General features: G+C 56.5%; 1 protein-coding gene across 44 annotated transcripts in view; it reads left to right on the forward strand.

Moving 5' to 3' along the window:
• The window catches only part of PODNL1 (podocan like 1), a 25,107-nt gene extending 13,916 nt beyond the window's left edge, over positions 1-11,191 (forward strand). For 4 of the 44 annotated variants that reach the window (XM_081501442.1, XM_081501440.1, XM_081501444.1 and 1 more), the window contains 11 exons: positions 3,959-4,022; positions 5,450-5,498; positions 5,637-5,864; positions 6,567-6,660; positions 6,946-7,010; positions 7,163-7,272; positions 8,027-8,183; positions 8,434-8,549; positions 9,219-9,876; positions 10,465-10,613; positions 10,743-11,191. In XM_081501442.1, the coding sequence (XP_081357568.1) occupies positions 4,021-4,022; positions 5,450-5,498; positions 5,637-5,864; positions 6,567-6,660; positions 6,946-7,010; positions 7,163-7,272; positions 8,027-8,183; positions 8,434-8,549; positions 9,219-9,876; positions 10,465-10,613; positions 10,743-10,893 (1,779 nt within the window). In that variant the 5' untranslated portion in view covers positions 3,959-4,020 and the 3' untranslated portion in view covers positions 10,894-11,191. Of the gene's footprint in view, positions 1-552; positions 717-832; positions 890-3,958; positions 4,275-5,449; positions 5,865-6,566; positions 6,661-6,945; positions 7,011-7,162; positions 7,273-8,026; positions 8,184-8,433; positions 8,550-9,218; positions 9,877-10,464; positions 10,614-10,742 lie in introns of all 44 variants that reach the window. The other 40 variants (XM_081501456.1, XM_081501453.1, XM_081501457.1 and 37 more) reach the window with 27 other exon arrangements.
• Positions 11,192-11,646: the final 455 nt, after the last annotated feature.

Here is an 11,646-nt window from a genome sequence, read left to right on the forward strand (position 1 = left end):
ATATATATGTATGGAATTTCAAGAACACAAAACTAAACGATAATAAAAACATTACATATAAAAACTTGTGAAATGCAACCAAAGTAGAACCTCAGGGGACATGTTAGAGCCTGGTGGTCCAGTGGTTAGGACTCTGCACTTCCACTGCAGGTAGTACAGACTCCATCTGTGGTCGGAGACCTAAGATCCCACAAACTGCAGGTTGCATCCCTTCCTCCCTGCCAAAAGGGGTGGGGAGTTGGGAGGGAGAACAGATAAAAATAAAAAATATAAAGAAATTTTAAAATCCAAAATAAAAATGGCTAACCAAGAGAGCTATCTATTTTTCTCTCCTGGTCAAGATAACTGGTGTTGCTTGTGTGGAAAGGCCTGAAATTCCATGGGCTGTTTTGACCTCCTTGACCCTCACAGGGCCCCCAAGACTTCAGTGTGAATTTCTCCACTTTTGTCAGATATGCACCCCCACCCCAGCCACCTGACTCGTTTCTCTATCAGCCAGAGCAGCTGCCCCCACGCTGGTCCTCGACCTAATGCGTTTTATCTCTCTGGCAGTCAGAAATTATTCAAACAAGCCAATCACATCCTCGGAAGGGAACCAGAGGTTACCCCACACTTTTGTCACTACCAAGGCTGTCTCCTGCAGCCCCTGCTTCTTGACTCTGCTCCTGAGTGCACCCCCCACCTGGCGGCTCAGTGTCCTCCTCCACTTCCGGCCTGTGAGTATGTGTGGCCAATTAACTGATGATGATCTCGTCTATCCTGTTAGGTATCATGTGTTGGGCTATCATGTGTTTGCACTATTTAGGGCATGTGATCCCTCTTTCTCCAACAGGGCCAATAGGAGGGGATTAAAACATTGGTCAGTTCATGGACAGCCCAGTCTTCCATGGTATGTGAGATCCAGTTTCCTTCTACAATATCTTGTTGCTCCACCATTCAAGGCTTCTAGTCCCAAGGCAATGTCATGGCCCGAGATAGCTGATGGCGTTCCAGCCATCACGTCTATATTCCATCAAAAAATAAGGCACCCTCCTTTCCTCAAAGTTGTACATATCACTTATGCTTACATAGTCATATGGCCATGTCTAGGGCTTCCCAGGTGGTGGCAGTGGTAAATAACCCACCTGCCAATGCAGGAGATGCAAGAGACACAGGTTCGATCCCTGGTTGGGAAGATCCCGTGGAGTAGGAAATGGCAACCCACTCCAGTATTCTTGCCTGGAAAATCCCATGGACAGAGGAGCCTGGCTGACTGCAGTCCATGGGGTCACAAAGTCAGATATGACTAAGCACAGTACAACAGCAAGGCCTTGTCTACCTGCAAGGGAACCTGGGAAATGAAGTATTTTATTCCAGACAGCCATAAGGCCTGGCTAAGTACCAGTTAATTTTATGGATTGGGTCCAGATCTTGAGGTGCTTATCAATCAGATGAAGGCTGATTGAGGAGTTTGGCCTTAGCCTGTGAGTCAAGACTGGATGCCATTAGAGGATGAGGAGGGGCAGGCCCAAGGTGTGCCTTGGGATTATTAACTGGTACTGAGTTAAGACCCCTCCTTTCCTCTTCTCATTGGGAAACTACATTTTCCATCAGTTTCTTGCTCCCTCCCACATCAACCCTGCCCCTTCTTGCCACCCAAAATGACACCACATCAGACTTTCCTGGTGGTCCAGTGCCTAAGATTCTATGCTCCCAGTGCAGGGGGCCAGGGTTCAATCCCTGACTGGGGAACTTGATCTCACATGCCACGACTAAAGGATTCTGTATGCTGCAACTAGAGATCTTGAGTATGCCCCTGAGACCTGGCACAGCCAAATAATAAATAAATAAATTTTTTTTTAATTAAAGAAAAATGTTGAAAAACAAAATGAGATCAGATTGCTGCCCTAGCTCCCACAGTGTTCCTACAACTATCTTTTGCTCCCCTGATTCCACAGTCCTCCTTACTCTGAGATCAGAGCCCCAGGAAAACCAAGAGACACCAACACCCCCTCCTCATGCAAACATCCCCACACATACAGACACAATCCTACATGCATTTTGATTCTGCCAGGCTCCACATTGGTAGACCATACTCCTTTACCACCCCTGTAGAACTCCCTCTTGGGCAGGGCAGAGCTGGGATGGGCTGAACCAGGCTGGGCACGGCACAGTGCAGAGAAGGCGGTTTGTTGCAGGAAGATAAGGCCTGTGGGTCATTTACAAGAGTGGTGGTTATGCTCCCCACCAATCATCACATTCCATCTGTCTAGCCACAGGGACTGATTCCAGATGGACATGTGACCAATGCTAGGCCAATGACGTGTAACCTTGGGGCTTTCAGCTGGACTAAAGCTGGGGATATCTTGGCACCACACAGAGGAGCCTGCTGGTAGAGCTGAGAGGTAGAGAGAGTTTCCATCCTGAAGATGTCATTTGAGCCCCTGGACCCAGCTATGCCTGAAGGACACCCCTTCAACATTTCTACTCATGAGTTAATAAATACTCTGGTTTGTGTTAGTTAGTTTGGCTTGATTCTCTATTCCTTTGCATCTTTAAGAGTTTCCTGCCAGAAACTCACATATTAACAGTTTGGTTCTCATTGTCACCTCCCTGTGGCTAGGATCAGTTCAGTAGTTCTTTAACTCCCTGGGGCTTTATTTACTCTATTACTCTCTAATTACTCTGTTATGGAGACTAAGAAGCTGCTACACAACGTCCAAGCTAGTGCTTGTCAGTCCCACATGGAGAACTTGGAGAGGGGCCTGTTGTTCTCTTCTGGTCGAAACCAAGTCCTGTCTTCTGTCCTAGCCCTGAGTGTCCCATTTCCGGAGGCCACGCAGTCCTAGGAAACATGGTTAAATGACTACCTCTTTGGGTCCAAGTTTCTTCTTCTGTAAAAGAGGGATTAATAATACAGACACCCTCTCTCTGTCCATCATTCTTCCACATCTTGGTCCTTTCTTCCCACCGGCCTGATGCACTTCACCTCCATCACCCCATGGCTTGACGAACCCTCCCCCCAAACCCTCTGTAGTTGGTTCTGTCTGGGGCTTGCCATGCCCTCCTTGGGCCACACCAGCAAACATCTCATATCTCTTTATTTTAAAAAATATTTATTTATTTATTTGGCTATTTATTTATTTATTTTATATATTTGGCTGCTCTGGGTCTTGTTGCCCCACAGGGGAGTTTCACTGTGTCATGTGGGACCTCTCCTCATGGCCCATGGCTCTAGAGTGCTTGTGCTCAGTAGTTCTGGCTCATTGGCTTTGCTGCCCCATGGCATGTGGGATCTTAGTACCCTGGCCAGGGATCGAGCCCGTGCCCCCTGCATTGCAAGGCGGATTCTTAACCACCAGATCACCAGGGAAGTCCCTAATATCTCTTTAGGGGTGGCACTTGCTCTACCCAAACTGCCAGGGAATTCAAGTCCCTTGGGGGTAGCCCTCAACCAGCAACCAATGGAGGGAGTTGGAGGATCAATACCTCAGCTCAGCTCTCTCACCCCTGGTGTGGGATGACTCTGATCTCCCAGGGCTCCCTTGCAGGACTGAGCTCCAGCTGCCTGTGGTGAAAATTTGCTTGATTATGAGAACGACCAACCATCCCAGTGTGCCCAGGACTGAGTGTTCCTAGGATGCAGGATTTTGAGAGCTAAAGTTGACAAGTTTCAGGGCAAGTTGCCCACTCCAGTGATATCAATTACTGACTGCTCCCTTCCCTCTGCCACATCCCTGCTCCCCTACAGCTGCTGTCTCTGAGGCAACGGCACTAAATCTTCATCTCCGTCCGTTTTGGAGAGACCTCAACCTCCATCATGCCCTTTAAGCAGCCCATCAGCCACTCCCACCCAAACTGAGCACTTTTAGGGCAGTTGCTTAGGTTTTTTCTTCCCACTGTCTGGTTTTCGTCTTGTGACAGCCTCTTTTCTTAAAAATAAATAAATAAATGGATTTTATTTATTTGGCTGCTCTAGGTCTTCGTTGTGGCATGTGAACTCTCAGTTTCGGCGCATGGGACCGTTTCATCAGGAATCAAATGTGAGCCCGGCGCATTGGGAGCTCAGAGTCTCAGACACTGGACCACTAGGAAAGTCCCTGTCTTGTGACAGTCCTTTGAAGAAGGATCTTCTGTCATCTTCATGTTATGTGTGGGAAAGCTGAGGTTTGGGCAGGAAAATGACTTGTCTGAAGTCTTGCTGTTAAGTGGCGCGTCTCAGGGGACAGGACCTGGGGCAGAGATGGGCTTCCTCACCTCTTGGCACACACTGCCACTCTGCTGTTGAGGGCCTGGTATGTGCTAGGTGCTATCTTACCTTTGTCTTTTTTTTTTTTTAATTCATGCATTTGGATTTCCCTGGTGGCTCAGTGGCAAAGAACCTGCCTGCCAATGCAGGAGATGCAGGTTCAATTCCTGGGTTGGGAAGATCCCCTGGAGAAGGAAATGGCAACCCACTCTGGTATTCTTGCCTGGAGAATCCCATGGACAGAGGAGCCTGGCGGACTACAGTTTGTCGGTTCACAAAGAATAGGACCTGACTGAGCGACCAAGCACACGCACATATTCATGCATTTATTTGGCTGCACTGAGTCTTAGTTGGCATATGGGATCTAGTTCCCTGACCGGTGATCGAACCCCCCCACTCCCCACCCCGTGTTGAGAGTGCAGAGTCTTAGCCACTGGACCACCAGGGAAGTCACCTCTCTCACCTCCTTCTTATGAATTACCTCATTTAATCCTTGCACCACTCTCAGGAGGGTAAGACAACCATTCCCCCACTTTGCAGAGTGGGAAACCAAGGCCAGGAGAGGTGGTTCAGAGCCCAGGTTCAAGCCCAGGCAGGCTGCCACTGAGTGCTCATCCTTAACCACATGGCTGGTGCCTCAATACTTGTAATTTCCTCTTGGGCGGCGGCAGCTGTGGCCATTTGGGTACAGGGGGAGTCTAGCTGCCAGTGAGTCCAGCTGGCAGAGGGGAGGAGGAGCCCAGATGGCAGGCCCGACTGGGAGCGCCCCAGGCTGCTGTCTGGACCAGCAGGCTGAGCCTGGGCCTGCCCTGACCACTTGCTCCCAGCCCCAGCTCCTTGGGGACCCTCCTGTGCCCTGAAGTGTCCTCCACTCCTCTGCCCCCACCCCTACTCCTGCGGTCAGCCCAAATACCAGACAGGGCGAATCTCAGCTTTCCCCCAAGCATTCCTCGCTCCTGTGGCCCAGCCCAGGCTGGCCAAGGTTACGCAAGCGGAGCTGGGGTGGTTGGGGGAGGCGGGTGGGACCGAGGGGATGGGCTGGCCGGTCCTCACCACCCCATCTGGTGCCTGCCCGCCCTCCGCAGGGCGGGGAAAGGGTGGGCTAGCTCCCCTGAGCCCCTGGGGGAACGGGCTGGCGGGGAGGAGGGTGGTTTGTGTGAGATGGGGGGCGGTAGCGGCCACAGCACAACCTCCAGAGGTGACCGCCTGGTTTCCATTAAGGAACCCTGGTCAGCAGTTCGGGCAAGACAGCAGAGCAGGGCTGGCTATGGTAAGGTGGGGCGGGGGTGGGTCTGAGGGTGGGGCCTGCCTGCCTGCTGCACACCCCCCACCAGGCGGGGATGCTTCCGTTGCCATGGTGACCCGGTGCCCAGCCCGGGGACACCCTGACCTGTCCCTCAACTCCCAGCGACTGAGCCTATTGCTGCTGCTTCTGCTGCTACCTGGCCCCCCACCCGCCCTTGGCATGGAGGATGACGCCTCCTTCCCCCACCTGGGGGAGGGCTCCCAGCCCCCACCCCGGGCCTGCCCCCCACGCTGCTCCTGCCCCCGGCCTGACACGGTGGACTGCGACGGCCTGGACCTCCGGGTGTTCCCAGACAACATCACCAGGGCTGCTCAGCACCTCTCCCTGCAGGTGGGGCTGGTGTGTGGGTGCCGGGCAGCTCCCAGGGTGGATGGGGGAGCCTGCGGAGTGCCGGGGTTGGGGTGCGGGGTTCTCTTGCAGGGGTGAGGCGCTGGGCATGTGGGTCGTGACACGGATGGGAGTTGGTCTTGAGTCAGGTGAGAGGAGGTGGGGGGGCACAGATGCTGAAAGTGGGAGGGGCTGAAGGCTTAGGGGTGTCGGAGGGGTCAATGTCTGCTGATTACGGGGTTGCTTGAGGTCAAGTGTAATGAGGCATCCGGGGTCAACTGTAGGGGTGGATGGGGCGTTGGGGGCCAGTGTCTTTTTGTTACGGGGTTGTTACAAAGTAATGCCTTTGGGATCAAGTACAGGGTGAAGGTTCAGTGGTAAAGAACACTCCTGCCAAGCAGGAGAGGGGAGTTCAATCCCTGGGTCAGGAAGATCCCCTGGAGGAGGGCATGGCAACCCACTCCAGTATTATTGCCTGGAGAAGCCCATGGACAGAGGGACCTGGTGGGCTACAGTCCATGGGGTCACAAAAAAGTCGGATATGACTGAGCAACTCAACAACAAACAACAGGGTGAAGGGGTGTTGGGGCTTCCTGCTTAGGCTGATGGGAAGCTGAGAAGCAGGGCTTGGGGCCATCTGTTGAGGGCCCAGGTTCACAGGGGTCAGGGTGTGAATGTCGCCCCCGACCCTGGCCTGTCCTGCAGAACAACCAGCTCCAGGAGCTCCCCTACAACGAGCTGTCGCGTCTCAGTGGGCTGCGGACCCTCAACCTCCACAACAACCTCATCTCCTCTGAGGGTGAGTGGGGAGACAACGGGAGGTGGCCCCTCCACAGCCCGGTCCCCTCGGTCCTCTCCTTCCCCATCTGGGTCTGTGGGCAGCTCTGCGGCAGTTCCCAGAACTGCCCTTTGCTGAGCAGGATGGAAACTTGCGATGGGGGGCGGGAGCTGTGGCTTTTGAGGACATGGCGGGGGCGGGGCCCGGAGGAGCCTCTGCCAGCCTCCAGGCTGGATGGGAACCCAGGCTGCCCCCTGCCCTCACCCCACATTAGGAGGGTCCCCTCACTGCCCACCTCATGCACAGGCCTGCCCGATGAGGCCTTCGAGTCTCTCACACAGCTGCAGCACATCTATGTTGCCCACAACAAGGTGAGCACCCCGCCACGCCCCCACCCCGCCCTAGGCCTGGCCCAGCAAGGGTGCCGCCGGCTGGGGTCACACAGCGCTGAGTGTGGATGGGCGGCAGGCGGGGAGGGGCAGGACGGGGGTGCCGCCAGAACCACTGCGCTGTGCTCCCGCAGCTCTCTGTGGCCCCCCAGTTTCTGCCCCGCTCCCTCCGGGTCGCTGATCTGGCTGCCAACGAAGTGACTGAGATCTTCCCGCTCACGTTTGGGGAGAAGCCGGCGCTCAGGTATAGCCCCTGGCCCAGCCTGGGCCTTGCCGGGTCTTGGGTAGGCCTGGGGTCACTCTGCACCCTGGGGTCTGACTGGGGTCATGAGCCAACCCTAGGGAGGCTCTGGGTGGTGGGGGAGACAAGACCCTGGATGCTCTGTCTGGAGAATTTCAGACTGGAGGAGAGTGCACACACACGCATACACTCAACACACTCAGATACACACACTCACACATTCACACAGGCATTCACACACACACTCACATACATACACCCACACATTCACAAAGGCATTCCTTCACACCCACCCACCCACTCACACACACACCATACACTCAACACACTCACATTCACACACACATACACCCACACATTCACACACTCACACATACACTCAACACACACTCACTCACAGTCATACCCACCCACCCACACCACTCCCACACACGCACACACTCGCATACATACACCCATTCACATAGGCATTCACCACACACTCATTCACACACGTTCACTCACACCCACCCACCCACTCACATACACCCACACATTCACACTCACACTCAGACTCACACGTACACTCAACATTCACTCACTCACACACATACACTCACAGTCACACCCACCCACCCACACAAATCACACCCATACCACTCCCACACACACACTCTGACACGCACGCACACACAATGAAGCCTGCCCTGCTGAGCTGGGGCGCGGGGTGGTGGGGAGGCCGGGGCCGGGCTGGTGGCAGGAGCCTGGCTCCCCTCAGGTCCGTGTACCTTCACAACAACCAGCTGAGCAACGCCGGCCTGCCCGCTGACGCCTTCCGCGGCTCCGAGGCGGTGGCCACCCTCAGTCTCTCCAGCAACCAGCTCAGCTACGTGCCGCCCAGCCTGCCGCCTTCGCTGGAGCGGCTCCACCTGCAGGTGCCCCTCCTCCACCTGACCACCCCCATGCCCCCACTCCCCTCGGGGCCCCTGCACCTCTGTCCTGGGGGACCCCTTGTCATCTCAGCAGTCAAAAGTGTCTTTGGGTCCTTTCCTCTGGCATGGGTAGCTCACAGGCTCTGAGCAGCCTTGCTCAAAAGAACACCCTGTCCCTTACTCAGGAGCCCTCTGTGGCTCCCTACTGACCTCTGCCCTGGACCCTCCGTCTCATTCTCTCCTCCCTTCCCAGAACAACCTCATCTCCAAGGTGCCCCGAGGAGCCCTGAGCCGCCAGACCCAACTCCGTGAGCTTTACCTTCAGCACAACCAGCTGACAGACAGTGGCCTGGATGCTACCACTTTCAGGTGGGGCCTGGGACAGGGGTTTGGAGGGGTGTAGGCTCGTGCTGGCAGTAGGGTCTGAATCTGTAGATCTTCCAGTAGAATCGGGGAGCCCCAGGCCTCCATTTCACCACCACCCCTTTATGGCCAATTCAAGGTCTTATTTGGTGTGTGCTTACCGTGTACCAGGCTTGGCCAAGCACCTTGCCTCCAACCACCTGGTTGCCTCGGTCTTATTACCCAACATCACAGCTGCCACATGAAGATCTCAGACCCAGAACTCTGACCTAGTCACCCCAGATTTACTTCCTACCCAGATCTCTCAGCTCGTCATCCCCAAATTGAAATCTCCACCTTACATCTCTCAGGTGTGTGCTTGCATGCTCAGTCATGTCTGACTCTTTGCAACCCCGTGGACTGTAGCTCACCAGGCTCCTCTGTCCATGGGATCTCCCAGACAAGAATACTGGAGTAGGTTGCCATTTCCTTCTCCAGGGGATCTTACTGACCCAGAGATTGAACCTGCATCTCCTCCTCCCATGGCAGGAGGTTCTTGACCACTGAGCTACCTGGAAAGCCCAGACATCTCTCAGGACAGCTCCTCAACTCCCCCCACCCCAACCTGCCCTGCAATATCCATCTGGGGCCTCCACTCTGGATGCCCAGCCTGACGCCCTTTCTCTCTCCTGTCAGCAAGCTGCACCGCCTGGAGTACCTGGACCTGTCCCACAACCAGTTGGCTGCGGTGCCCGCCGGCCTGCCCCGCAGCCTGGCCGTGCTGCATCTGGGCCGCAATCGCATCCGCTGGGTGGAGGCGGCCCGGCTGGGCGGCCTGCGGGGCCTGCGCTACCTGCTACTGCAGCACAACCAACTGGGTGCTGCGGGGCTGCCAGCTGGAGCCCTGCGGCCACTGCGGGGCCTACACACGCTGCACCTCTATGGCAACAGGCTGGACCGAGTGCCCCAGGCACTGCCCCGCCGCCTGCGGGCCCTGGTGCTGCCCCACAACCGTGTGGCTGCGCTGGGCGCCCGTGATCTGGCCTCCACGCCTCGACTGGCCGAGCTCAACCTGGCCTACAACTGCCTGGCCAGCGCCCGTGTGCACCTTCGGGCCTTTCGCCGGCTGCGGGCCCTGCGCAGCCTCGACCTGGCTGGCAACCAGCTGACCCAGCTGCCCTCCGGCCTGCCCACTGGCCTGCACACCCTTCGGCTGCAACGCAACCAGCTGCGGGCCCTCGAGCCAGAGCCGCTGGCTGGCCTGCACCAGCTTCAGGAGCTCAGTCTGGCACATAACCAATTGCGTGTGGGTGACATCGGGCCTGGCACCTGGCATGAGCTGCAAGCCCTGCAGGTCAGGGGCAGGCTGGTTGGCCATACTATCTACAGGGCAGCTCCTTCACCCCTCTGCCTGCTTGCCCAGCTCCTCCCCTGGAAAGCCTTGAGATGCTAGAAAGAGAGCCCCCCCTGAATGTAGGCCAGCCCTGGGATGCCACGCCCTCCTCCAGGGGATCTTCCTGACCCTGGGATGGAACCCGGGTCTCCTGCATTGCAGGCAGATTCTTACCATCTGAGCCACCAGGGAAGAATCGGGTTGGCCCAAAAGTTCATTAGGCTTTTCCGTAAGCTGTTACGGCAAAACCCAAATCAACTTTTGGGTCAACCTAATACTGTCTTTGTGAGTCATCAACTGCATCAGTGGCTCCCATGGCAGGGACCCTGTCTGGGCCCCCATCACCTAGAATGAGGTCTGCCCCAGAAAGGACTCAGTTTACCTCCGTGGAGGGCAGGACTTGGCAGCCACGAAGTAGGTGGGGGGAGGGGGCAGAAGAACCAGGCTGGGTGTACATGAGGGCCCGGAAGGGGAGCAGGTTGGGGCTTGGCTGTACGGGTGGCCCTGGGCCTGGGGCCACCACGGCGCCATCTCTGCTTGCCTGCCCAGGTGCTGGATCTCAGCCACAATGAACTGTCCTTCGTGCCCCCTGACCTACCCGAGGCCCTGGAGGAGCTGCACCTGCAGGGCAACCGTATCGGCCACGTGGGCCCTGAAGCCTTTCTCAGCACACCACGCCTGCGTGCCCTCTTCCTCAGGTACCTTGCGGGCAGCCAGGTTAGGCAACTCCAGGTAGACAGGCCAGGGCTGTGAGCTGTGAGGGATGTGAGCGGGCCCAGGTGGGCCTCTCTCCTGGAACATGCCCTCATATCGGTCTCTTGGTCCAGGGCCAACAGGCTTCACATGACAAGCATCGCACCTGAGGCCTTCCTGGGCCTCCTGCACCTACGCGTAGTGGACACGACGGGGAACCCCGAGCCAGTCTTGGTCCGCCTGCCGCCCACAGCCCCACGTCGGCCACGGGCAGTGGGCCCCTGAGCCTAGAGGAGCCCGGCAGAGCAGCCCAGACCCCTGGGGCTCTGCTGGGCTATGGACTAAGGAGACAGCGCCCACCTGGGGCCTTGACCTGGCTCTCCTGGGCCTGGAAGGCTGGGCCTGCCCATCCTGTGCTGGCGGGGATACTGGAACGGGCCACCACCCAGACACACAGGGAGCCCAGGAGAGACTGAAGCAGGCCACTCGCATACTGGGCATACAGGCAACTCGGGCCCTGCTGGACACTCTCCACTGCCTGTGCAGGTGGAGACAGCAACAATAAAGCCTAGCCCCAGCCTTCCCTGGTGGTCCAGTGGTCAAGATTCCACGCTTCCACTGCAGGAGGTGTGGGTTCAATCCTTGGTTGGGGAACTAAGATCCTGCATGCCTTGCAGCATGACCAAAAAACAGAAAAAAACCCCTAGCCCTTTCAAGTGCTCACCACAGACCAGATGCCCTTCTGCTTTTCGGAAGGGCTCTCATCGTGCCGTATCCAGCAGCGGAAGCTGAAGCTCTGGGATGCTAAGTGGGTCCGGCAGTCTAGTCCACGTCCTGGGGCCCACGAGCAGCAGGGCTGCCTTGCAAGGCCCTGAGACGCACGTGGGTCACCAAGCACCACCACGTACAACCTGACCTCGTGTGTAAACCCAGATACGCCCAAGGCCACCAGCTGGAGAGACACACGCAGATGCCCTCAGGTGCACTACAGACCCCAAGGACACACACACAGGCCTTCGCACACATCCCTGCAAAGAG

Source organism: Giraffa tippelskirchi, chromosome 6, assembly GCF_054371585.1.
Source record: "Giraffa tippelskirchi isolate mGirTip1 chromosome 6, T2T-mGirTip1v1.2.pri, whole genome shotgun sequence".
NCBI lineage: Eukaryota > Metazoa > Chordata > Mammalia > Artiodactyla > Giraffidae > Giraffa > Giraffa tippelskirchi.